This window comes from Peromyscus californicus, unplaced genomic scaffold, assembly GCF_007827085.1.
Source record: "Peromyscus californicus insignis strain IS unplaced genomic scaffold, ASM782708v3 Scaffold_7__1_contigs__length_154581171, whole genome shotgun sequence".
Classification (NCBI taxonomy): Eukaryota; Metazoa; Chordata; class Mammalia; order Rodentia; family Cricetidae; genus Peromyscus; species Peromyscus californicus.
In genome coordinates, this window is record NW_026294595.1 from 22,294,072 (window position 1) to 22,321,858 (window position 27,787).

Below are 27,787 nucleotides of genomic sequence, written 5' to 3' on the forward strand. Positions count from 1 at the left end.
TAAGGAGAAGAAAGGCAGAAATAATTCTTAATGGTGTGCCAGACAACAACCATGGAGGTTAGAGGCAAAGCTGGTCATGTAAGCTTGCGGAGAAAACAAAATTTCTTCTCTTTTCCTCGTCCTTGTCTACACTATTTTAAGACAGAAAGTCAGACGCTTTCCAGTAACATGAAGGTCCTCCTTGGTATGTCAAACTCTGCACTTGATCATATCTGAAGATGGGAGGCAATTCTAAATCCATCCTGAAATGTGATAATATCATTTTAAGTCAATCTCTAGGATATCCTTTCTTTGATAAGATTTCTCACTTTGCAAAGTTGTTTCATCAACCCTCTGAGATGAATATTCATTATTTATGTTGAAGGCTAATGTCCTGCTGAAGATTTTTCCAGTTTGTAATTCATAAAAACTTGTACAACCCACATAGGTAAGAATGAAATTTTTCTGATTACTTAACTGACCGGTTCAGGGATATGGATTGAGTGGGGGCTGGACCCAGGAGCACAAAATGTTGTATAGTTTCAGATTCTATATTCAGGGCTTTTCTTCACTTTTGCTCTAATTCTCCTGTGTGTCTTCACAGAAAGAATTGATGTATACAATGTACTTCCTGACTAGAACCCTCTGGAAGAGTGGATCCTGACCTATTTTGTCGATCTTGGCCCTTCATATTGTAATTGTACTTTCTTACTTGTAGTCCCATGGGAAGTGCTATGTCCATGCTGTAGACACATTTATAATAGTAACACACAGAAAACATCTTGAAGGAATGTCATCAAGAAAGGGTAGGACGGAATCTATGTGATTTAGGAGTTGGGAAATCTGAGTGCCATGGAATGGACGTAGTTGCTGGGGCAGACTTTTGCAATGAGCTTAGTTGAATCTGTTCCATTCACCAATTTCTGCAAAGTAGAGTTGCTCTGTTCACCCATTCATCTCATACAACCAGCTCAGAAGAGATTGTGTAGTCCTCAATGTCTAAATTTAGGCAACCTCACAGTTCAAATCTGTAGAAACTACGTCTTCAATCTCTCTGCACCTGGATTTGAAATTTCTTGAAGGAGGCCCCAGTTTGATCCCTAGGACAGCCTTGGACCTTGTTGGATCATGTAGGAGCTGCAGTCCTTTACTCCAGAGCCACCATATACTTCAGTAAAGACAGCAAATCTTAAGGGAGGATTGAAGCAATATGAAAAATATTACCTTTGCTAATAACTACTGAACTCAAATGCTTCAGTGAAATTTACAATATTTAGGTTTGGGGGAGTTGTTTTGTTTTACTTCCTAGGGCATTATTGGCAATGGTAGAAAGACAGATTTTCTATGGGATATCCTCCTCGCCCACTCAGCAATCAAAAATACCCTGCAGTTGATTTTTCTCCTATCTACCCCAAGCCAGACACCATGTCCTATATCCCCGTCCTATATCCTTGTCTAGTTAATTCATCTTTTCCTCATCTTTTTAGAAAACTTGTTCATAACCATATGATTTTCAGTGTTATTTTTCTCCTAAGACCACTCTCTTCACAATCACCCATGTCATAGAAGTTGTTAAAATCCAAAGATAGCTTGTCATATTCATCTCCATCACCATTCTGCTGCATCTGAAACCCTTAACTTCACTTTCAGGTTCCTATGTCTATTCTCCAACCTCTCATGCTCTCCCCACTGAAAAATGGAAAGCCAGAGGCTATCATTGTCTGATGGACTTAGTTACAGCCTCTATCTGCTTCCCATAACCACTGGGTCATGAATCTCATTCCCTTCTGGTTCATCTCATCTTTTGCTGTTCAGAGCCTAATTCTTTGTGACCATGAACAACAATTCAGTATCTTTGATTCCATTTTCTTTGCTGTAAAATTAGTACACAATAGTGTCTGCTATCAACACAACAAAGATTGATCAGTGGGTTAAATATGTAGAATATACAAATGGACCCCAAGTTGTAATAGTTCACCATACATTTTCAGCTTTATAATAGAGAAAAGCAATTTACAGTCAGTGGAAACTACTCAAATCATAGACTTTGATATGTTCCTGGTCTGGGTAATTCAACAGTCTCTTACAGTGCTGAGCAACAACCTCAAGTCATGGTGCCCAGGCAGCACACAAGCATTGAAGCAAATGGCACTTCACAAAGAACTGTGTGGGCAAGCATTGTAGTTTAGGAGTTCATGAAACACACTCTTTAACATGAGATATTTCCGTTTTTAATTTTTAATAGATTTTTTTTGAAATTTCATATATGAGCATTGCTACTACATCACCCCCATTCTTCCCTCTTCCTACCCAACCCACCCAAGTTGGTGATCTCTTTTAAATTGTTATTATTACTAGTGGTGGTTTGAATGAAGATGCCTCCCATTGGCTCACTTGATGGTGGCATTGTTTAGGGAACTTTAGGGAGATGGAGACTTGCTGCAGTAAGTGTGTCACTGGACGTGGCCTTTGAGAGATTAGATTCTCTTGCCATTTTCAGGTGCTGTCTCAGCTTTATTCTTGAGATTCAAGATGTGAGCTCCCATCTTCCTGCTTCCAGCCACCATGCCTTACTCTATGTCTTATTGCTTGTCTGTGATGTGTTACCAAGCTGTCCATGCCATCGTGGACTTGAACCCTCTGGAACTTAAGCCCAAATAAAATTCTTTCCTCTATAAATTGCCTTGTTCATGGTGTTTTATCATAGCAATAGAAAAGTAATTAATAAAGAAGTATATACATATAGTTGTAGTAAATATACATATAAATATATGTATATATGCTTAACTGACTGAGTATGGTTAGTTTTGTTCATGTGTGCACATGACAAGGGCTCACCACCTGGGATAGAAAGCCTAACATAAGAGATTTTCAACTTAGAATGTATTTGTCAGACTGTCATGTAACATCTGTATGAACCAGGCCTGGCTTAGTGTAAGTACATAGTAAATAACCATAAGTGTTCACTATGACAGCATAAATTACATTTTGTTGTAACTACTGTGAATGTCTTGTAGGAAGTATACATTATGCTATAGACAGTCCCAGCCTGGCTTCTATCTGGCATGTAATATATAGTTACGGAATGAATGAATGAATGAATGAATGAATGAATGAATGAATGAATGAATAATTAAATTTACATTCTGTACACTACTCAGCATATGCTAGGTGTTCGGTGATATTTACTGAATTAAGTTGAGTAGAACTGGAAACAGAATAAGAAATGTCATAATATTTTGTAAGGCATAACAAATATAAATGTTAAGGTACAAACAACTTAATTTGGGGCCTCTCCATTTACTGAACTAAAACTGAACATACACTTCCTTATTTGTGGCAAATTTCATGGATTTTGTTTTTGATGTTGTTTTTGTCATTTTCTCCCCAGTCTGTTTTCATGTTCTGCCACTGCTTTCCCTTTACATCTGATAGCCCAGGTTAAACCACATTTTACTATACACCTGACCTCCAGTTGAAGTTGAATCAGTGAGATATTGCTGAATAACAAACAAAAATTTGCAGCATACAATATAATGGTTCTACAATGGGGGTATAATATATGTGACCTAGAACAGGCCCGGCTTGATAGGAGTGCTTTAATATACAGTCTGCTTGGACTTCTAAACATTGACTTCAGTTCTGGCCACACATGTTTATCCTGAGCCCAGGAGGACAGGACAGTAGCTTTCTAGAGAAGATGTCCTGTGAGCAACAACACAGAAGTGACAAGGTGGGTAGAAGCCTCCAGTGTTCTCTCAGGCCTTGGTCTGGAACTCACCTGATACATTGCTGTTCACACCCCACCATGCAAAGCCAACGGCAGGTCAAGCCCAGTATCAAAAAACAGAGAGAAATAAATGCTGTTGACACTAATGAATAGAACCTTATGGTTACCTGGTAGGGGGTATAAATCCACACCCTACCTCCAAAACCATGAAAACTATGAACAAAAAGAAATTTACACCCTTATCCTGACTTGGTATTCACAACATCCTTCCTGAATATGCATTGCCTATTTAACTAAGACCCTTGTGTCTAATCATCCACCCTTCTCCGTGCCCCCATGCTCTTTACAAACCACCAAACAGACTTTCTCATGCAGATCTATGGTTATAATACATACTTAAATCAAAAAGTAGCCTGCTAATGTTACTCCATATTGGTTAGGATACTTTTGGCTGAAGTAATAGAAGTTCTGTCTAAAACAATGGCATGTAAGAAATCTAGAAAAGTGTTTCACAGTTGGTATATAACATGTTCCATTGCTTTCTTTTTGAAGCAAGTTAGCCTTTGTTCTCAAGCTTATCTCATAGTGACAGAAATGCTCCAGTTGGTCCAGTTGTCCATGGATTGTCACAAGGTGGTATTCCAAGTGGAAATAAGGAAAAGAAAGTGTCTCCTTCTCCACAATCTTTTCACAGGGGAAAAAAGCAAAATCACTTTTCTGTAACTTGTCCAGACCATCCCATCATTCAGAGATGCAGGAATGTAGACTTCGATGGAGATCATTCTTGGGTTATGTCTTATGAATTCTATTACATTTATTTTGATTGGTTTTGTATTCACATGAATACATATGAGCGTAGGTGTCTGCATGCCATTTCTATTGTGTAGAGGTCAGAGGACAATTTTCAGGAGCAGTTGTCTTCTTTCACCACATGGATCAGAGGGACTTTACTTAGGTCAATTGGCAGCAAGTACCATTACCTGTTGAGCCATTTGCCAGCCTGAGTGAATTCTAAAAACAAGAAAGGAACTTACAAAGGAAAGACTTATTTACAGGAGATCACTATTATTTGTCAAATAACTGAACCTAGCTGACAAAAATATAAGACACTGCATAATACAATCTTCATCTCCTTTTTAAGCACAATTCATCAAAATTTCAATAAGCCATGATTTTTTTCCCAAATGAGTCACTTTGGTCATACTGTCTTTCTCCCAAGTGTTGGCATTTTGTGTCCTCCATCTCTCCAAATGCCTTTGTGTTCCTCTCTTGGCTTTCTACTCAAGTCCTGATTATACCTGAGGATTGCCTCTTCTCTGGAAAGTTGTCCATAGGTAAGGCTGGTCTTCACCTTTCCCATATACTCTCACAATGCACCTTTACACAGCATACTTCATGATCACTTGTTCTCCTTTTCATGTGTGTCAGTTTCTTACACAGGATGCATTTAGAGGATGAGGAGTACGTGACATCATAATAATCATGTGGGAGAGTCTCAGATTATTGTACTATAGGATAGACGATCATGATTGTCTTTCCCAGATAACTTGAATGGATTAAAAGGAAACAAAACAAAGCTCTATTGGAAATTTAACATAGTTGAAGCATGTGTACTTTTGGTATGATTGATCATACCTTGGGTATATGCCCAAGAGTTGTATAGCTTGGTCTTGAGAGAGGATGATTCCCAATTTTCTAAGAAAGTGCCATCTTGATTTTCAAAGTGGCTGTACAAGTTTGCATTCCCACCAATGGTGGAGGAGTGTTCCCCTTGCTCCACATCCTCTCCAACATAAGCTGTCTGCAGTGTTTTTGATCTTAGCCATTCTGACAGGTGTAAGATGGTATCTCATAGTCGTTTTGATTTGCATTTCCCTGATGACTAAGGATGTTGAGCAATTCCCTAAATGTCTTTCAGCCATTTGAGTTTCTTCTGTTAAGAATTCTCTGTTTAGCTCTATAGCCCATTTTTTAATTGGATTGTTGGGTATTTTGCTATCTAATTTCTTGAGTTCTTTATATGTTCTGGATATCAGCCCTCTGTCAGATGTGGGGTTGGTGAAGATATTTTCCCATTCTGTAGGCTGTTGCTTTGCCTTGTTGACTGTATCCTTTGCTCTATAAAAGCTTCTCAGTTTCAAGAGTTCTCATTTATTAATTGTTTCTCTCAGTGTCTCTGCTACTGGTGTTATATTTATGAAGTGATCTCTGGTGCCAATGCGTTCAAGACTACTTCCTACTTTCTCTTCTATCAGGTTCAGAGTAACTGGATTTATGTTGAGGTCTTTGATCCACTTGGACTTAAGTTTTGTGCACAGTGACAGATATGGATCTATTTGCAGTCTTCTACATGTTGACATCCAGTTATACCAGCACCATTTGTTGAAGATGCTTTCTTTTTTCTGTTGTATAGTTTCTCATTTCATGACTGTATCTACTCCTTGAATGACTTCCATCCAAAATAATTCTGTTTCTGTCTCTCTCCCTCTCCAGAAGGCATGGAAAGACACACACACACACACACACACACACACACACACACACACACACACACACACACACACACACATATATATATATATATATATATATATATATATATATATATATATATAAGGGCATCAGTCTTCCCACTCAATACCTCTTATGACACTTGCTGTATCAACCTTACAATATTAGAAAACTCCCAGTATCATTTTACAACTTAAAGTGCCTACTTTGCTGCTGTGCAGATAGAAGAGTCCATCAACATTTGTGCAACAGACTTAAATAATGAAGTCTACTAACAGGTTTACATGTTGTAGTAATGTTTCCTGACTATGACCTCTGGCCATCCTAAAATGTTTGGTCTGAAGTCCTGGGTAATTTTTCATAGATAATATTTATGTCACCCTTTATTATAGGGATGCTCACCGTTTGGAACAAATCTCTGCTACTTCATCAAGTGTTCAAAGCAGATCCAATTGTTTGCCATTTCTTTATACTATCTGGGTTTTGAGTTTATCTTCTTCCTGTCTCTTGTATAAACACACGTATTTCTACATCATGGTGTGTTTTTTTTTTTTTTTTTTTTTTTGGTTTTTCGAGACAGGGTTTCTCTGTGTAGCTTTGCGCCTTTTCCTGGGACTCACTTGGTAGCCCAGGCTGGCCTCGAACTCACAGAGATCCACCTGGCTCTGCCTCCCGAGTGCTGGGATTAAAGGCGTGCGCCACCACCGCCCGGCTCATGGTGTGTTATTAATAGTGCATTAACCTTACTCGATTCCCTCCATGTTGTTGTTACCAGCACACACTAGTACAGTTTCCTAAGGAGCAGATGAAAATCCAACTTCCTTGAAATCTCAGTTTCTTCATTATCAAAATACTTTGGCACTTAGCATTCTGTTATGCACTATTATATATTTTCTCCACATTTCTATATATATTTTTTTCTACAGTATCTCCACTGACAATTCAAAATATGTTTAGTGAACTTCCATTATGTGCCAAGCATTGTCTGGGTCTTGGAGATCCATAGTAAATGTGTTATTTTGACCCTTCTGGATTTGAACTCTAAGCAAGCTAAACAAGCTAAACAGTCAACACAGGTCTAACATCTCCAGTGGAGATAAGCCCCATCCCCAGATAAAGAAGAGATACTGGTATAGAAAATGGAGTTGAGTGGCCACAATCTTTGAGAGGTGGCTGGAAAAGACTACAGTAAGAAGATAACACCTGATCAAAGACTAGAGCATCAGAGTTCCACCCAGAGGGGATAATGAGAACACAACCCCAGGGACAAAGTATTTGTAAGGGATTAGAAACAGACACTCAGACAACAAGGCCGGTTTCCATGGAGATAGAGAGGCCTGAAAGGAAAGCAGCTAGTGGAGGACAGATCAGGTACAGCATGAGACGTCACAGGGGGACCAGTCTTCACTCTGATCAAAATAGGACGCCCTTGGCCTCAGCATGCACTAGTTTGGTTGTTAGTACTAAACATCATTGCTACTGAAACAAGTTCTTGAAGTGAGTAATGCAATGGTTCCGCAATATTGGGAATGGACTTAATACCGCTGAAGTCTGTGTACACTTAGTATTAAGGGCCACATTTTATACAGTGCACACTTTATAATTGTTTTTAAAAGACAGTCTATGAGTGCCTACTGTGGAAATAAGCACCAGCAACTACAAATAATAACACAGATGATTCAGACACTGATGATTCGGGCTGTGCTAGTGGAAAGATACACTGTATTAGTAACTTTTTTTTTTTTTGCCATGGAAAACAATACCTGGGAATGTCAATTACGGAAGGAAAATGTTCTTTTAGCTTATGGATCCAGTGCAGATTAAAAAAGATTCAGTGCTTTGGGCTGACCATGCCTTGTGGCAAGGGAAATGTGTGGCATGGCCATGGGGGCGCGTCACAGAGCCTACTGCTCACGGCATGACAGTAAAGAGGGAAAGAGGGAAATGAGGATCCAGGGAAGAGATGTACCTTCCAAAATCATGCCCCCATGACCTACTTCCTCCAACCAGGCTCCAGTGTCTAGCTGCCACACCTCCCAGTGACTCCATCCAATTATGTATCTGTTAATGAACTCATCAGAGCCCTCCTGATCCAATCATTTTTCAATAGTACCCCCATCAGGGGAATAGAGCTTTCAATAAATAAACCTCCAGAAGAAAGTTTAGGTCCAAGGCACAATTCCATTAATCATAAATGCAGAAATGCTTTTGGAGGAATCATCTGTCTTATTATAAATGAGAGGAAAAGGCTGGGGTCCCACACCCCCATTTTCAGCAGCTTTACTTCAGAGAGATGTCCTCTAAAACAAAGAGATATTAACAAAACGAGTCTGAGGAATATTATCCCTTCCACCCTCTTATAGAAACTCATATATGTCATGGCTCTAGCAAATAGAAACACTTTAAATCGCTTAAATACATGTCTTAAACTCTGTTTAACTTGGGCTAATTTGACGTTGCCGAGCCATTTTGACCACAGGCTCTGTTGCCTACAGCATCTGTTGAACAACTCAGGGAAGCATTGTTGAGAGAGTCTATTTCCATGGAGAGGCCATGCTAACACAGGGAAGCTCTGAGCTGAGACTTGTCGCCAAGGTGATACTTAAATCTGGCAAGAGTGAGTGTTCAAGGCAGAAGAAACACTAAGAGATTTACTTTACAGCACTTACTTCCCTTGCTACTACCTGCCTCATCAAATACCCTCTACAGAATGAATGCCTTAAATATAATGACCAAACTGTGTTCTTGGTAACTGCAGATAAACTTCTAAAAGAAGCAGGATTCCAAACACTCTTAGACACTCCTCCCCAGTGCCTAATCAATGACCATGTCAGTTTTCTTACACTGAGATCAGGATTCTATTCCATAAAGGGACACACAGTCTTTATACATCCGCCACAGACACTTTGAAATTAAAGCAAAAATCAATTCCTATGCAAGATGAAGATCTCAGTATTGGCTATGGAAGCAGAATCAAATTAAAGAACAACGCAGACTTGGATTTTAATGAAACTCATCTTTGTTTCATTTGCAGATCAAACTTTTGGCTCTCATCTGCACACAGTGTGTGAACGAGAACATTCCACAGTTCCGTGGTTTGTAAAGCAATGCATTGAAGCTGTTGAAAAAAGAGGTGGGTAACTAAATATGCAACATCACTGAGTCCTCTGAACAGCTAGGGCTCAAGTTCGCCGCGCCACTTCATTTCTCTGGGAAGCCACGCAATTAAAACTTGACTTTTGTTAATCGGTTAAGAGGATCAAGTTTCTTATTAACTTCAGTTTGTTTTTACAATGGGGACATTAGCAATTCTCACTAATGTTCTTTTTTTTTAATATTTTGTCTGTCTGACATACTGTTGAATCAATTGCAAACTTCTTGTTTCCAAGCCAGTGATAAAACATTCATAAAATATCAGCACTCACAGTGTTAGAACCCTCTAACATTCATGCTGTTGGATGTGCCAGAACAATTTTGGTAAGCCCCCAGCATTACCCGAGTGAAGTAAACAGCGTTTCTACCCGCAGATAGTGATACACCATCTTCCACATGGTTCTGTTCCGTACAGATTATAGCTAACTGGGTTTCCCGGAACAATTAGCAGATACACCTCCAGTGTTAAGATGACCTTTGACTCGTCTGTTTCAACATTCTGTTTTTCATCTGAAATTATTTCATCTCACTGAAGAGAACAAAACAAACCCCAATTGACTCATCATTTCTATGCTAGTTTATCTGTGGAGTGTTTTTCCTTCGAACTATGACTTCATTCATTCAAGGTCATTTTTCCTGGAAGACACACACTGTAAATGCAGAATCTTAAAAAAAAATGTATTAAATAAAAATGTGAAGCTTCATCACCATCTGTTACAAGTTTACAACATACTTCCAGGATCTAGGGGGATATATATCATGTGAAACATAGAGGTGCTTGCAGAGAAAAGCAATGGGTGACCCTCTCTCCATTATTTTCAACACCTATTCTCCTAAAACAATACAACCAAAGGAAAGAAAAAAAACCTTCAAATCCTCTGCTCAGAAAAGGCCATTTTAATTCTCTCAGTGTTACCTGGCTTTATTATAGAAGCATAATAAAAACGGCATGCAATTTCTAACTCCTAGAAATTCATACTTTAATTATACGGTAAGGACAGCCTTGGGATCCTATTATTCCCATATCAGTAGGGAATGAGAGAATAACAAGACGGGAAGGGCTGGGCAGGGACACAGATAAAGAGAGTGTCTGTGGGAAAAAGCACATTGACACTTCTGGGAGAAGAGTTGAGGGGACAGAGAGCAGGAAACATTTACTGTTGAATAAGCACCTAGAGAAGTGTCGATTAGGAAGGAAGTTGATTGGAATTTGGAGAGAAATATGTTTTTAGTGCATGTTGCAATTTCATTTAATTTATAGGTACCTATCTTAGGAATACATATTATCTAAAAATACTTAAAGCCAAAATGGATCCCTAAGAATATTGTTATTATTTTCAATAGTTAAATTATCATCATTTCCAAGAAATCTTCATTCACTTTTAAATACAGAGTACATTATTATATCAAAAATCCAAATAGGCCATCGGGGGAAGCCATACATAGTAAGATGTATGCACATGGAAAGAATAGCTTATATCTCCTGATTTGTGAGTCTACCTAAGGCAAAAAGAAATACCCTGCTTGATGTAGCCTTGCAGTGTACAGATACCATACTATCATAGAATAGAAAGTGTCTATAAATAGGAATTGTATCTGTGCACGGCATTTTCATGGTGATTTTTAATAAAGTAAGATGGTGTTTCTGCTGACAGGAGCAATCATGACAACATTATATTTTATTGTCCCAATGTTTACTCTCAAAATGAATTTGTAGATCCAGCACTAAACAGCTGCTAATCGCACATATGATTATTAAAATAATTCCAGAGCATTCTAATGAAACTCAAAGACATTTTATAATTCAGTAAAGCAACTGAAAATTCAAAGCACTTTGGCAGTGTTAGCTTAAAGGAACTCCATGGAAATGTTCAATAAAAACTCAAAGGCACAAGATAAACGTCTCACATCATTGCAAGATTTACAAGTGTGTACTTTTGATTGTATTTTTCTATGATCATTTTGTTGGATTAATATCCTTACAATTATACACCAATTCTGTTTACTCAAAGTGTTGTTTTTACTAAATTTTGGCATATTGTACCTCAGGACAGAAATAATTTATGTGAACCTAAGTCCAATATTTATGCAGGCTTCTGATGACATTTGATGCAGGGTTGGTACTAGGAAGTAGCAGAGGAAGGTGCCAAGTCTCTCGACATGGCTGGGACTCAGCATATCTGGAGTGCTCCTTCTAATGGCCAGATGCTCCTCCAGCCAAGAAGCTCAACTGCACAGTCATGGGAAATGCTTATGGGTCCCTTCTAGGAAAAGCCCATTTAATGAAAGCTGTGTTCACTCCCCAATCCTGGGGAAATGGCCTCTGGGATCATAACATGGGCACACCGGCTGTTAGAAAAAGGATTCGGATTTTTCCTCATTTGCCCTCTGTGATTATTTTCTTTTTTTTTTTTAAGGCATCTATACAAATCAAGCAGTATTTTTAAGTGTTTGTTATATATTTATTATAAAATGAAGCATGATAGGGCAGATAGACTCAGCATTGATTCAGCTAGCCTCTCAGGTTTCTTGTTGCCTGAATCTGACAGAACCATGCTTGGCTTTCGAGGTCTCCCAGGAAGTTCTACCTAGTGACTAGCATGAAGCGTGTTCATCATTCACCTTCAGCTAAATGGCATTCGTTACATTTAAATTTTTGACATTTTTCGTGTATAACTTAGAAGAAAATGGTGAAGTAAGCCTTGTAAAACAACTGGCAAGTGACTTATGTGGTACATTTCCTTGACTCAGTTCGATTCACTGCACTCTTGACCACCAGACCCTATAGTCCTCTCCAGCCATTTGGAGCACAGTCACTTCTGCCATTGCCTTTCCCGCCCTAAATATGCTCTGCTTTGAAGAATCACATTGATTTTCAGACTGCATCTCCTTCTCTTTGCCTCACTTTCATCGTTGGAGACTCTCTGTGGGTACCCAAATTGACCAGTGAACATCTCAACTTGGGTTTCTTCTTGAAAGACACATTGGATGTTGATGAATGAAGAAGAAGTCACTAGATGTATATTGTTCTTTATGTTATAAACTAAAATTGTAGAAGAAAGAGACACTAAAAAACTGGACAATGCACAAGCTGTAATAAGTGCTTTGGGAGGAAAGAACAGGTATAAGAAGATAGAAAAACCATTACGAAAACTGAAAATCAAACAAAGATGTGTGCCTTAAAATGATAGATCAGATCCTGAATCATAAACCCATGCTTGTGTGCTTTGACCTCCTCTATGACCAGGAAAATTTTAATTTTGTTTTATTTGCAGAGCTATTATCTTGACCCCTTGTGTGGTCACAGTAGAACAAGCCAGCCATATGTGATACCTGGAAAGACATGCTTTAAATGGAAAACCAAACATAGACCTTGCCAGAGACTTCTTTTATAGAGAGATAGAGTTTACTAAATTAATGAACATAATTCTACCCTAAATATGTCTTTGCATATCAAGTACAATTTTTGAGTGTAAGGGAATACAGTTGAATTCTCAAATTAATATAAACGGAGTTGGCATTCACTATCCATAATATGCTGTAATAACTCATTCTCCTTTAAGATTGCCATTTCTTGTACTGTGCCCCATAAGAATAGCATGTTAAGAGGATACCAAGAGATCTGTAATACAGCATCCTGAATATACTTGACACTACTGAAACATGCACTTAAAATAATTATTTTTCATTATGTGCTTGTTACTACAATTTTTAAAAAAAAATGTGTTCAGTGCATGTGTTAGTGTCTTTGTGTTCCTGAGTGCATATGTCACAACATGAGTGTGGAAATGAGAAGACAACTTTCAGGAGTTGGTTCTCTCCTTCTGTCACATGGTTCCCAGGGATCAAACTCAAGTGGTCTGGCTTAGTGGTACACCCTTACCCTATGAGCTATCTCAGCAGCCCTAACTCACTGTGTGTGTGTGTGTGTGTGTGTGTGTGTGTGTGTGTGTGTGTGTGTGTATACATGTGTACATGAGTGTGTGTCTGTGTGTGTGCATGTGTGTGTGTGTATATATACATGTGTACATGAGTGTGTGTCTGTGTGTGTGCATGTGTGTGTGCACGTGCGCGCGCATGTGGTGTACGTGATCCCATGTCTTCCACACGTGATGATTTGAGATACAAGAAAGCTTTCAGAATGCTTCAGCAATTGCTGATCAACAAGAAGCTTGCCCTTTCTGTGTTTTTTTTTTCTTTTCTCAAACACAAAAATGCTATGACAGGAATTGAAACACAAGTTACATACTTGACTGAGTGCCCAGAAGATACCCTGGGATCCATAACATTGCTTAGAGATTTAAGAAAGACCTTTAGTCCACTTCTGAGAAGGTCCTTAGCCTCAAAAACTTTATCTCTCAACTTGACTTCATGGCAGCTGTTATATTTTTTTGCTGTCGTTTGTTTGACAGGATCCAGTTATAGGTTCCGATGTCTGTTTAAAGAAACAAGGAGGCTGTTGGCTCCAAAATCCCCTCATTGCTTGTGTGATCAGCATTTTCCCAGGCTTTTCTACATAGTTTGCCAAGCAAAGGGACTGACCTTTTGTAGCAAACACTTTTTCATTTCAAAATGCTCACTTTGATTTTTGTCCCATTTTATACTCATTCCAAACTGTTTACAACCCACTAAAAATGACTGTGAATTATATGTTTGTATAATGGATTCCTTTTGTGGTCTGAGTGGAATGTTTACTTTGAACAATTAGTTATCTTAGGGTAGATTGTAGCAAGTTGAAAAAATAATGGCTAAAATTATTATTATACCTTAACTGTTTTTTTTTAATTCCTTGTGATTATGTGAAATTTGAGAGACAGACACCTTAACTACATGAATTTTTATATGGTCATATTTGCTAGTACCATGTTACCGTGAGAAACATGAGTGCACTTCTATGATGCAGAAAAGTTCACAGCATGGAATAAAAACAAATATATGAGCATTTGCTATAAATATATTGCTGTGACTATTAGGTAGAGTATGTATGTACAAGAAATTATTGGATAAGTGACAGGAATGATGATTTTTAGGTATTCTGCTGAGCTACATGAAGCTTATCCTTGTTAATATTCTGTAACTTCATTCAGTGAGCCCTTCAGTCCATTGAGATCCAACTGAGTACTTTGGTATAAAAATAAAACTTCACATTGCTATTTCCCATTGCTTGAAATCTAGGCCCCTAAAGTGCAGATTGTGCAGCCATAACTAGACAAGTCTGCTCCCAGCCCTCTAACTTTATACTGTTCATTCTTTCCCACTTTGGAGTAATCTAGGAGAGCTGGATCCAGGCACGCACTAAAGGCTGATCCGTCTACAAAGAATGTGCAATTTGTACTGTTTAGTTTCTGATGAGAGTCTTGAAAACTTTTATGATTCTATCCTCTTCCAGGGAGACCTCTGCTTCCTGGTTTTATAAGCAATGAGTGAAAAAAAAAGTAATAAAAACAAAACAAACTGATAAAAATTACATGCTTAAAACGAAAATCTAGAGAACAAGATAAGCAATTTTTCTTTTTCTCTAGAGAATATTTGTGGATTTGACAAGAAAAAAAAAATGTTCCTAAGGGAGTGAGCTATGCTGGTGTTTGTCGTTGTTTGTTTTGTTTTGTTTTTCTCACTTTTATGTCTAGAGCTGGGTGTCCACATACACTTTCAGTGCACACGATCCTTGAATGAAGCTCTTGAGAGTACGCTGCAAATTAGTTTTTCTTTCTGAGTTAAAATTAAGACCGTTTTTTTTTTTCTTTTTTTTCTCTTGGTGTTTTGTTTTGTTTTGTTTTTTGTTTTAATGCCACCTTCCTGACAGCAGTACTGTTGTGCTAGATCCAAGTTGGAGTTGGCTCTTTGGGGTAGTCATGCTGGGGCCTCTGTGTCTGTAAGAAAGCCACATTGAGGGATAGGAGGGAAGACAATTTCAAACAAAGTAAACAGGAAACAGCCAGCAAGAGTATAAAAGAGAAACCAGAAAAGACAACCGAGAGAAATCAGAGATGGCAAGGTGGAGAATTGGGGTGGGAGTAGGTTTCGCAAAGAAGAAAGCAAATGTGGGCAAAAAGGGTAGGTCTATGAATTCTGTAAGCGGGGAGCATGGGGTTTTGCCATTTCCAGCAGTTACGCAAAACTTGTTTTTCTGTCCCAGAGAAATTTATTCTTGCTTTAAAATGATGGAAAGTTAAATCTTGCAATAAGCAGTATTCTTGAATCATCACAAATTCTGCATACAAAGTTGTTATTAATTGGTTTGCTGTACTTATTAGTGGCATTTAATTAGGTTTATCTCCACTTAGCAACATACAACAGTCTTGTTATCAAAAAGAGCTTGAGCGTAACAGAAGTCAACACAGGAGTGGACGTGCAGTTCAGTCACCAGCGAGGCTAGCTGAGGAACACAGCGGTGGGGCTCTGCTCACATCACATCGACTGCGGATATTCCCACACTTTTGGATCCAGACTGCAAAAGAACAGTGTCTTTTCTCAGATAAAGCCTGGGTCTAATTTCCAACACTTACCACAACTCTTAATCCCCATTCTGGAATTTAGGATTTTAAAATTCTTTCCGCTGGAGTCACTTGGTTTTAAGCCAAAATTAAGACCCTGCACAATTAGACTTTTATTATGGATGGAAGGCTTAAATAGAGTCAGCATAACAAAATGCAATACTCCAAAATGTCTTATAGTGGTGTCATTTTATAAAGTAAATTCTTGGTCTGTAAGTTTCTATTATTAAGGACCTATATTCAGATGTTAATAGTTCAGCCATTAAAAATAATCTAGCTGAGAATTGGCAGGATGTTTTAGCTTGGAAACAAATGTTTACAAAATTTGAAAAAGAAATTGTATTTGTTTGGAAAGCTTTTGGATTTTCAATAATCAGGAACAAAAAAAAATTATAAGACAGTCAAAAATTTTCAGATATTTGTTGCCTTGGTAATCAAAACAAAATGACCCTATATTTTTTATTTTTTAATTCCTGTTACATAATGAAAACTGACTGATTTAAAAAAAATTATGAAAACTCCCACAACATTGTGACTATGCTTTGGGCAAAACACTTTTGTTTCTGATAGAACAAGAATATACAGATTATATTTAGATAGACAATCCTTGGGCTTAACACATTAAAATTAAGACTTAAGCTGGTCTGGGAAGTGGTGAATAACACTAAAATTTATAACCTTTTGAGTTCCTTAATGTCTAATGCTCCCTTTAAAGTTAGTAGGAAAAGATGGTGTTTCCAGTCCCCCCTTTTCTATTTGCAAAGTAAGTATGTGCAACATGAACATCATTCTACACACATACAGCAAGCCAAATACGTATTCTAGGTACATTGTTGCACCAGCCTGTAGGACTGAGCATCATGTATTTTCCTTTAGTGCTGTACTTTGTCATAATTTTCCTGTCTCCTTGAAAGATTAATGTCTCAATGATTCCTTGAGTTCTTTAAATTAATTGGAAAGTTATTTTATAGTTTAACAGTCTACAGAGTTAGTAATATTTTTCCTTGGGTTAAAAATAATCTCTTATTTTCTAGTTTAATCTTTTTGCCTAATTTTATACTCCTCAGACCACTTCCTATTTTCAGTTCAGAAAAAGAAAAACAATCAAGCAGGAAAAAAAATCAAGGGCAAGGCACTTTGAGAAGAAAAACAAACTACACGAAACCAAAATAGCTCTTTAAATGATAATGTTGGGAGAGCTCTTGAGGTTACTGGAGATGATAGACCCATTTTCAAAAAACATGCTCATTTTAAGAAAAAAGAAAAAACACTTGAATGTCCAAGTGTTGGGGTAATAGTGTAACATATAGTAGAAAGCTATTTGCATACCCACTTCAGTGCGCTGTGTGTTCCTTCATAAGTTCATGGACTTCTCACATGGTGCCTGACAATGGAGGGCTCCCAGGAAATGGTCTGGATGAACTGAACTCAACTTTGCTTTGACGGTCAAAGTAAAAAATAAATCATGGTCAACAGTTGCTGGATGAAAGCAGCTTCGTGATATGTAAGGAGGTAGTGTGATTTGTAGCTTGTTTTTTTTTAAAAAATATTTAAGTAGGACCACTTGCAGAATATGTAACATTATTCAGTGGGGTACCATCCTTCCATTAGGATCCAGCTATATCAGGCAGTTGAAATTAAGTTGCCTTAAAGATTTTATATTCTTCAATTTGGGGATATTCTATTTAAGCGAACAATCCAGCAACCACTAGACTATCCATTCCCTACTCATTTTCATTAGAGAAAGTAATGTCTCATCAGGCATTGTTTTATCACCACTAACCTACTGTTTTTAATCAGATAATTGAATGATTACTATGACTTACAACTGGCATGCCTGATGATGGTCAGGCATAGACTCAATTTCTATAACCACATAGGATGTTGAGTTCTGTATCTTTTTCTCTTATTTAAGACAGAAAACAATGTTAGTGCTGTTCTGTATTAGTTAACCTCCCTCTGATGTAGTGTTTATTTTCCATATACCTCTCAGGAAATCTTTATTTAATGAAATTTTTCTTTAGTTAAAAGAGATTGCCAACTTGAAATAAGCAATATATGATCAGAGTCCAGGGAGAAGACTCAGAAGTTAAAAGCATTTGCTGCTCTTGATGAGGACCCAGGTTAACTTCCCAATACCAACATCAGGTAGCTCACATACACTTGCAACTCCAGTTCCAGAGGATTCAACACCCTTGACTCCAAGGGTACCTGCACACATGCAGTACACATGTATTTGCAGGCACACACATATACACATAAAATAAATCTTTTTAGAAAAGAAATACATGCTCAATACAGAAATATCACCATGAGGCTAATGAAGGGGGGATGTCAATATCCTAAATTCTGAGATGGACTTCATTTTCTCCATATGTACTTCATCCAGGACAAAATCTAAACTCTGAAAACACCTATGTCATTAAAATTTGGAATGTCTTTGTATAATTAAAAATGTTCTTTTCTAATTCTGTTTTGAATTTTGGCAGTTTGGAGTGAATTAACTCTTGAGTTACCTGCAAAGCCATGGAATACCTAATAGATGGTGTTGTAATTAGTGGTGTCAGGTCTTCTGTTTTGTGGGTGGGCATTTGGCTCTGCCTTTAAAATGGCATAGCCTAATATTGGAATGCCTTGTTTGACCTAGAGTGTGTTAGGATAAGAAATATACACTTCCTCTGGATTCATCTCTTTGACTCTGGCATTTCATGCTATTGGTCTCCCAATGCAATCCCAGGTACAAGTTTTACTGATTCCTGTCATCAGGAATCCTGTCATCATTGATAGGCAGTGGAGTTCCCATATGTGAGTAACTCTTCAAATTATGATTTCCCCTCAGGTCAACAGCCCAGAAACAACTCTTGTAGCATCTCAAACTCCACTTTTTCAGCCTGGAGTTGTCATTTTCAAACATGTACTCCTCTCTTTTAGTTCTTAACTCCATCTGTGGTGTCATATTTTATTTGCCCTGCTGCTCTAGAAAGAAAAATACTGGACATTAACATTTTGTCTCTCATCATACACAGCATTATCCATTAAACTCATGATCTATTTTCTTACTGTGTTTGTACTGGGAAGAACGTGGTTCTGCTCTGTGCTTTCTGTACCTTTCATATGGCCTCTGTCATTCTTGAGGCAAATATCCTAATTAAGCCATTGTCTCTTTTCTCTTTCCTTCTCAGGCAAGTCTTCTCAAAACTGTCAAAATAATTCTTCTTAACTGGGGATAGTATTATGTTATTCCTTCTTAGAGCTCTTGAATGGTTCTTCTTCCTCACCAGGATAAACAAAACTCCACAGTGATTTTCTCTGTTGAAAGGATAATCACATGATCCCTGCCTGCTGTCCATCTCCAAATCCTTATAAACTGCTTCCTGTGTTCTAGGAATTCCAGCAAAGCCCTTGCTTCCAAAGACCTCTATTTATTCCATATGCTATTTCCTTTCCCTAGAAAATCTCCTCCAAACTGCCCACTTGCCATATTCATATTTATTGTCTTGTGAACAACACAAGAGTAACCTTCTCCACACAAAATGATCTAACTCATTCCCCAACCTCCTCTGTGGCCACCTGAATATATCAGGAGGGCTTTCATTCAGCTTGCTAAGAACAATTTTGCTTTTCCTAACATATCCCCAATTGCCTGAGATTGTAATAGCTTTTTTCACTGTATTTTTCCATCTAGAGCATGAGTCTTGAGCATAGCCATTTTGTTGGCTTTATGGTCATCTTTGCTCTAGTTAGCATTTCATAGTCATAGGAGAAAGGGGCTCATTTCACAGTGGATGATTAAGTGGATGAAGAGGTGGATATTATCCAAAATTCCTGCCACACATCCATCCTCAGAGAATCATATCATGTGAACTAGAGATTCACTGACTTAAAAAACACAGTGACTCTAAGCACTATGTGCAATCATACTAATCAGAGGTAGGGAAGCTATGTATAAAGGGAAAGTAGGGGTTGTGTTTTCTACAATGTCAACAATTGCCAATATATTGACGGCTATATTAGCAACAGCTCATGGTAGAAAATGACAGAAATTAAATAGTGACTCTAACGTCCAACATAGGTCTTAGACCAAACAAACTTTATCATTTTTAACAGAGAAAAACAATACTCCCAGTGAAGGGTATTAAATTGTCCTACAGACCTGAGTGATTTAAAGACTAAAGCAAAATTGATATTTGATGCTTGTGAACATACCGGTGTCCTAAGAAGAGCACGATGCCTTTTTGTATCTAAACCCCTAGGCAGAGTGACTACTTCCCTGTAAGTTTGTGCATAATTTTTCCTATTATCACCCCCTAGGTCTATTTCAACCATTGCCACTTTCCAGGCCTCGAACATCTACTGAATAGCCATGTTTCTGATTATCTTTTCCCAAATGTATTAGCCTGCATTATTTAAGACTGAATCTCATTTTATTATTTCCTGCTCGTATTTCTAAACTCCTTAAGTCCATTTGTATGATTCTTTTGTCCTCACAGATGTCCACAGTTCCTCCCAATTTAGTATCATCAGCAAATTTAATTAATGTTCTGTTTACCTCTCCTTCTAATGAAACCAGTCCCTTGCTTCATTTTATCATACAAAGTAAAAAACGTATTGGCAATAAAATAGTCCAAAGCAACGTTCCCTCACTGTAGGAGGAGAAAGCTAAGGATACAGCAAAGAGCCATGGTGAAGAGTAGGCAGTGCAGCAGGGAGCTGAGCTGGCTTGCTATTGCCCTGAAGCAACGGCTTTCTCACACTTGGGCACATTACCTGAACTGGAGTCTGTGTACATGCTCATACACATGCACAAGCTCTCTATCCTATAAGTAGCTTTATTACTCTCAATAAGGACTTATGGCTAAAGATATATTTATGGATATATGAAAACATGTTTACAGCTTAGTTTGAAAGCTTAAAGGCATCAACTCAACTGTAAAAAATATTTATATAATAAAATACAAATTATTAATATTTGATAATATTTAACACCCAAGATAAATACAAAGCTATATCTAGACACATGCATTTGGATCACACAGGCTTTTAATTCTCTTCAGTGGGCTTTTTTTCTAGAATTTACTGTGACATATTTTTTTTAGACCTTAATTTGATGAATCCAAGTTAACCCTTGTAATTAAGTGAAATCATTATATATATATATATATATATATATATATATATATATATATATATATATATATATATATAATCTTACATACATAAGAAGAAGCAGGAGATTTTCTTCAGGTGTATTCAACATGCAAAAGAATATATGACTTGTAGATTTAGTAGTCTGGGAAATGGAGACTGAACAGAGAAAGGGGTCTTACTTATTTAAGGTATTGAAATTTATGTTCAGAGAATCATATCATTAGACTTTAAAGATAGGGTCATATTAACATAGGATATTTATATGAAGGAAAAAGAATGGCAGTTATTAATCTTCCATTATATATCAGACATAATGTTACTTCTGTCTGAGATGTGTGTGAGCCAAGCTTACACTGATTATTGCCAAGTACTCCATAGACTATCTTCACCTTCACTAAAAACCTGGCAAATATCTTGTAAGTTTCAAGCAAAGAGTCAATCTTCAGAATGTGGATACTGTCATATAAACCATGGACTGCACTGGAAAAAATATTTTCAAGTTTATACTCTAAATAGGACAAACAGATGGAAGACCAATGTCTCTATTGTCTACACAGAAGACAATGCATGTTCACAGTGTTGAAATGAAAGCTGATACATACTTCATATATAACACAAGGCCAGCAAAGATGTCATCACCAAAGGATAGTGTTAACAAAATAGTGACTGGGAATATTGTTAAGCAGTCACAGTCTCACGTTGTTTTTCTAGTGAGAAAAGTCTGATGCATAATGCATTCTTAGGAGGGAATGTTTTCAGATGCCAAGACTTTACAGGCCTAACTTCAATAGCTTTAAGGGGGGTTTCCTGCCAGCACCTGTTACAGTAGAAGGCTCTTACTTTTCACACATAATCCAAGACTGATTTGGAACAAAGTTTTGGAAAAACTAACATAGTGAAAATGTCTTATAGTGTTTCCTCACATACTCACATATAATATTCATCTTTTAATCCTTGGTCTGATATATATATATATATATATATATATATATATATATATATATATATCCATATTTTCCATTCAAATTCTTTTCCCACCAGAAAGGCTTTTCCCACCAACTTTTTGTGGAAGGCAACAGATACAGCAACTTGTTCTCCTACGTAAACTAGTTGAACTTCTATTTAAGAATGTACGTAGAAAAGAAAGTATACTGATGCTAGACATCAACTGCTCTTCAAAAGACCCAGTTCTACAGGTCAACTGTGGCCTCCTGAAGAGCCAACAAAAATTGAATTCTATATTTACTGAACAATGCAGAGGAACTCTGAAATAGGAAAACGAACTAATATAAAAAAGACTTTGACCATATTTTTCTCATGCCTTTACAGATCCAAATATGAATATTTAACAGATACTACATTTTAAGTGTGAGGAGGATAAATCAGCATTTTTTTCATAGTGAAGTCAATAAAAGAATTATTTAAATTCCGCTTTTTTTGTTTTGTTTTTAAAGATAGGGTTTTTCTGTGTATCTCTAGCTGTCCTGGAACTCATGCTGTAGACCAGGCTGGCCTCAAACCCAGAGATCTTCCTGCCTCTGCCTCCCAAGTGCTGGGATTAAAGGCTTGAGCCACCACACCTGGCTTAAATTCCATATTATCAACTCTCATACGCCATTACCAAAATTCTGTAAAGAAAAACAATCACAATGTTTATGCTTAACAAAAATTGTCAAAAGCTACACAGATATACTAGCTTATGAATAGCCACTTCATTTTCAAAGTCTTCGTCTAGAAGTCTGTCTTAGAATGAAATCAGGCCTTGGTAGAAAAAATCCTACATCATCATTGTCCTATCTTGACAGGATGAGGGACAGAGAAACACTTCACTTGTTGAATATTGTTGAAGAGTATCATTTCAATTTGTAGAACAAGATTATAGAAAGACCACTGGTAGGCGGCAGAGTTAGAGTGAGCAGAGAAAAAAGTCCTGAAATGATGAGCAGATAACTGAGAAGGTGTTGTCAGTGAAACATCTCACAGGAGCAGGACAGGGGATCCAAAAAAGAAGAAAGAGTTCATTTGTCTCCTTTCTTCCTTCCCTTTGCTAGCTGGTTCCACTACTCCATGGTGTTTCCTGTGCCTCTACCTCTAGTATTCTTCCAGGAAACAACTTGAAGAGTATCATGTACAGAGAGGGTTCAGGCACCATTATTACTCTGTTGTGTGTTACCTTGAGTACATCTGTTTTTAATTATTTTGGTCATTTTAAAAAAGAAATGGTCTTGTCTCCTTTTACAATATTTTAAGCACTAGAAAGGGAAGTTTGTTATTTGTTTTGATAAGTCAGAGAGGGAGTCGCACAGACACTTCTAAGGCATATGATGTTCCCAAGCTTAGAACTCTCCTCCTTACAAGGAGTTCTGCTTGTAGAGCATGTTGCTCTGAAGTTGGATGAAGTAAGGTCAATCTTTGCTTTTGATACTCTGGCCAGTGAATTAATAGAAATTTATTTGGTCCTGGGTCCACAAGGCTTTATTAAGATTTGTTGTAAAAATGAAAAGCAGATTGGAAGTCTCTCTGACTTCGGGAGTAAGCTATGTTTGAGGCAATGTGTCTGTACTTAGGTTGAGTTATTGTGAAAGATGTCAGGTTCCTAGGAAGAAGAGGGGTATCAGGTGTATCCAGTGGTCTATAAGTAAACAGTTTCACATGTGACTAAGGTGCAAGAGAGTACCACTGTAGAAGTTGTCAAGACTGTACTGTGTGCTGTCCAAAACAGAGAAGAAAAGAGCCTTGATGTCAGATTCTCTTGATTTCAAGAGAGAATGAAGCATCTCTAGTGACATCTCATTGTGTAGAGAAAAGCCCTGCATAGCTCAATGAGGATTTAGGACTCAGTGGAGAACATTGCACTCACTCTCAGACAAGCAGCATTGCATAAACTATACCTGCAGAACAGTAGATGATCCTTTTACAATTCATTCTTGATGAAAAAAATATTAAGATGATAAGAGCAAACCATTTAAAAATTAATTGCATTTACTCATCCTGAAAATTACCCTTCTCTCCCCAAATTTACACATACATGCAGATCACTTCTTTTCTCTGTCTTAGTTTATAAGGAAATAGTAAAATATCTATGTAAAGAAATATTTGTAAAGTGTAAGCCATTCTATTTTATCATTTTAAAGCCAATAAGGCCCACAAATTTTCTTATTCTGTTCCTCTCTCAATGCATTGTCCTTGATCTCTTACTGTCTACTTTCATCTACGTCATATCACACACAGATTAACAATGCTTACTCTATTTTTACTTCCCATTAATCAAGTTCTCTCACAAAGGAATGATTTCAAGAGAATGACATTATTTCTTATTTTAAAATTTTACATATCAGTAATCTTGTCTGAAAGAAATGTTTTAAGAAATAATTGTTTCCTCAATATTCTGAAAATACAAACAAGGCCTCTGTAATTATCTTAAAACCTATTGTGGGAGCTGAGTACATAAACTCTAAGTTTTCAAATTGGTAGTTGTCTACCCTCTAACATCACTTCAAGTATCAGTTAGAGGGACTGATTATGAATTTTCAAATATTCTTAAGCCTTAAATTTGGGTGGTTTTTAAGGAAATGGGGAAATGATGATTATAAAATAAACACACAGACACATATTATTTACAAACTGTATGGCCATGGCAGGCTTCTTACTAACTGTTCTTATATCTTAAATTGACCCATTTCTATAAATCTATACCTTGCCACATGGCTCATGGCTTACCGGCATCTTCACATGTTGCTTGTCATGGCGACGGCTGGCAGTGTCTCCCTGCCGCAGCCTTCCACTTCCCAGAATTCTCCTCTCCTTGTTCCGCCTATTCTTCCTGCCTGGCCAGTGGCCAATCAGTGTTTTATTTATACAGAATGATATCCACAGCACTTCCCCTTTTCTTTTTTTTTCAAAAAGGAAGGTTTTAACTTTCACATAGTAAAATTACAAATAACAAAACAATTACCAGGCAAGAATTACAGTTATAATACCTAGTCTATTTATAATAACTAGTTTATTTGGCAAAACTAAAGAAGATATGCTAGCTATCTTATATTTGTGAGTCTAAGGTTTTATATCTAACTTATCTCTTATCATAACTAAGGAAAATTGTAACTATCTAGCTTCAACTACATCAAAGACCTCAGAAGGATGCAGTATTACCTGAGAAATGGGAGAAGGATGCAAGCAACTTTTGGGAGTCTTTCAGGGTAGACAGAGACAGCTGGCATCCTGGACAGTCATCCAAAATTCTCTTGTAAAGTTGGGGCATCTGTCTTCAGCCCACAGGACTAGAGTCTCTCAGTCACTTTTTTTAGTGTCCTGTAGAATGTCTGACAGTTTCCTCTGAGAAGCAGGAACCTGAAGGACCATTTTGTCAAGCAAAGTTCAGTGGTCACCTTTTTATGGGTCTTGTATGTCCAGTCAATCAAGCAGTCTAGGCAAGAACAGTTTCTTGCCCAAGTGGCTATTTTTGCCAAGATGAAGATAAATTTAAATTTCATATAAACAGTTTCTTGCCCAAATGGCTATTTTGCCAAGTTGAAGATTAAATTTAAATTTCATATAAAGAAAACTTGAAATACATGTGAAACTTTGTTTCCCATCATTGGAAAATTACATATATGATTAAGCACCCCATAAATATTATATTAATGAATATTAATATCTGTAAAATGTAATAGGTTGCATACCTTCTTTCCATAATGATATATTAGAAAAGATGTTAGATATTAAATGTATTTGAGTATGTGTACACATACATGCATATGCACATGTATTTCAGTAAAACTTTCAATTTACACCTATGTGACAAAAATCACTCAGAAGCAGGAAATCCTGTTCATATTACATTAGCATTAGATGAGTTTATACGAGTATTGGAATGCCCTTTTTCTAAGCACATGTATGTGTTCTGAATAGCTAGAGGGTGTACAATTCTTTGATAGAGGGTTAACAACCATTATACAGTCAGAAATGAAGCTAACAATTTCTCTCCTAGACTACTAAAAGATGCCTTTGTGATTTTAGCAATTAATAAGTTAAACCTCAGTGTTTTGTTTGTTTGTTTGACTCCTGAAATTATGAATGTGAATGGTATTGATCATCCATGAGGGTTAGGGTTTCTAGGTAGGGGAAAGATTCTGTCTGTTCTCTTTTCTCTGTATTTGTATCTTTTAACCTTTCCGTACTGAACCTAATGGTAGAAAAGTTCATCAATCAGTTAAAATTTTGGATTTCCTATGTGAGTCCCATAAAGAATTTTCATCTCATTTCCTGGGTTTTACATCTTTCAGCTAAATTAGAGATACATAGTAGAACTCAAAGACAGTGGACATATTGATGATACTATCCAAATATTTTTATGTGGATGTGTAGAAGTAAAAACTCATAATCTATGGGACTTGAGAGATGGCTCAGTAGTTAAGAGTGCTGGCTACTCTTCCAGAGAACCTGGGTTTGATTCCCAGCACCCATGTGGCAGCTCACAATGGCTTGCATCTCTAGTTTCAGGTGATCTGATGCCCTCTTCTGGCCTCTGAGGACACTAGGCACATATATGGTGCATAGACAAATACGCAGGCAAAAGTTACATAGAAAACAAAATTTATATATTTTTTTAAAACTTCACAATATTTGTAAAAGAAAAGAAATCTATGAGATTGTCTTAAAGTAAGGAATTATTATTATTTGTTCAAAAAATATAGATAGTAAAATATTTGTGTGTGCATGATATATTTTTAATATTTATCATTTTTTTATTTATGTATACTTGTGTGTCTGTATGCTGTGTTTGTGCAGTCAACCACAGAGGCCAGAAGAAGGTATCAGATCTCCTAAAGCTGGAGTTACAGGTGATTGTGAGCTACCTGATGTGAGTGTTGGGAACTGAACTCCTGTTCTCTACAAGGGCAGCGATTGCTCTTCTTAAATGACTAGCCATCTCTCAAGCACATATAGAATGATTTTAAAAGAACTTGTTTATATGGTACACACATATAACCTCAGGTGCTCCATAGAATCTAAGGCAAGACAGTATCAACTTGAAGGCCTACTTCAGCTGTAGTGAGCTCAAGGCCAGTCTGACAACTTACTGAATCCCTGTCTCAGAGTACAAATTAAAGGGAAAAAAAAGCTAATGCCATCTGGGGATATGCTTGCCTAGCCCTCACAATGCCCTGATTTCAAACCCTAGTTCTGAAAATGAATAAATGAGTATTTGTATGAAACCCAATGGTGTGAGGCTTAGGCTTAATCTATAGTTTGGAAAAATGCACAGATAGAAGGATAGATAGATGATAGATAGATAGATAGATAGATAGATAGATAGATAGATAGATAGATAGGTAAAATACATAAATACATACATATATATGTATACACACACATACATACATACACACACACACACACACACACACACACACACACACACGGCTGCATGGCTGCATATGTGTTCTGTACCTAGGTTCAACACCTAGCATTCTATTCCTATACAGTGAGCTTAATCAATATTTGTCAAATTACATAGAGAACTGGAGTTCATCAACTCAAGGATGTCCAGTCTCATATTCAGCTTCTCGATGCTTCCATGTAACCACAACAAACACTGTTCCACCTGCCAGACGAGGAGGAATGGACCCCAATCTCATTTTTCTGTTTAGCAGAAGTACTTTAAAAAATTGAAGATATGAATTCTTCTGTAGTCTCTCAAAAATAATCCTGCTTACTTAAGACTCAAAGCATCAACGCTGCTACTATTGTGCACAGGAGCCCCGTC

At 37.2% G+C, this 27,787-nt stretch overlaps 1 protein-coding gene across 1 annotated transcript in view; it reads left to right on the forward strand.

Moving 5' to 3' along the window:
- Arhgap15 (Rho GTPase activating protein 15) overlaps nt 1–27,787 on the forward strand; it is a 597,450-nt gene that overhangs the window by 361,096 nt on the left and 208,567 nt on the right. The window contains exon 10 of the mRNA XM_052725640.1: nt 9,255–9,353. Coding sequence (XP_052581600.1) covers nt 9,255–9,353 — 99 coding nt within the window. The remainder of the gene's footprint in view (nt 1–9,254; nt 9,354–27,787) is intronic.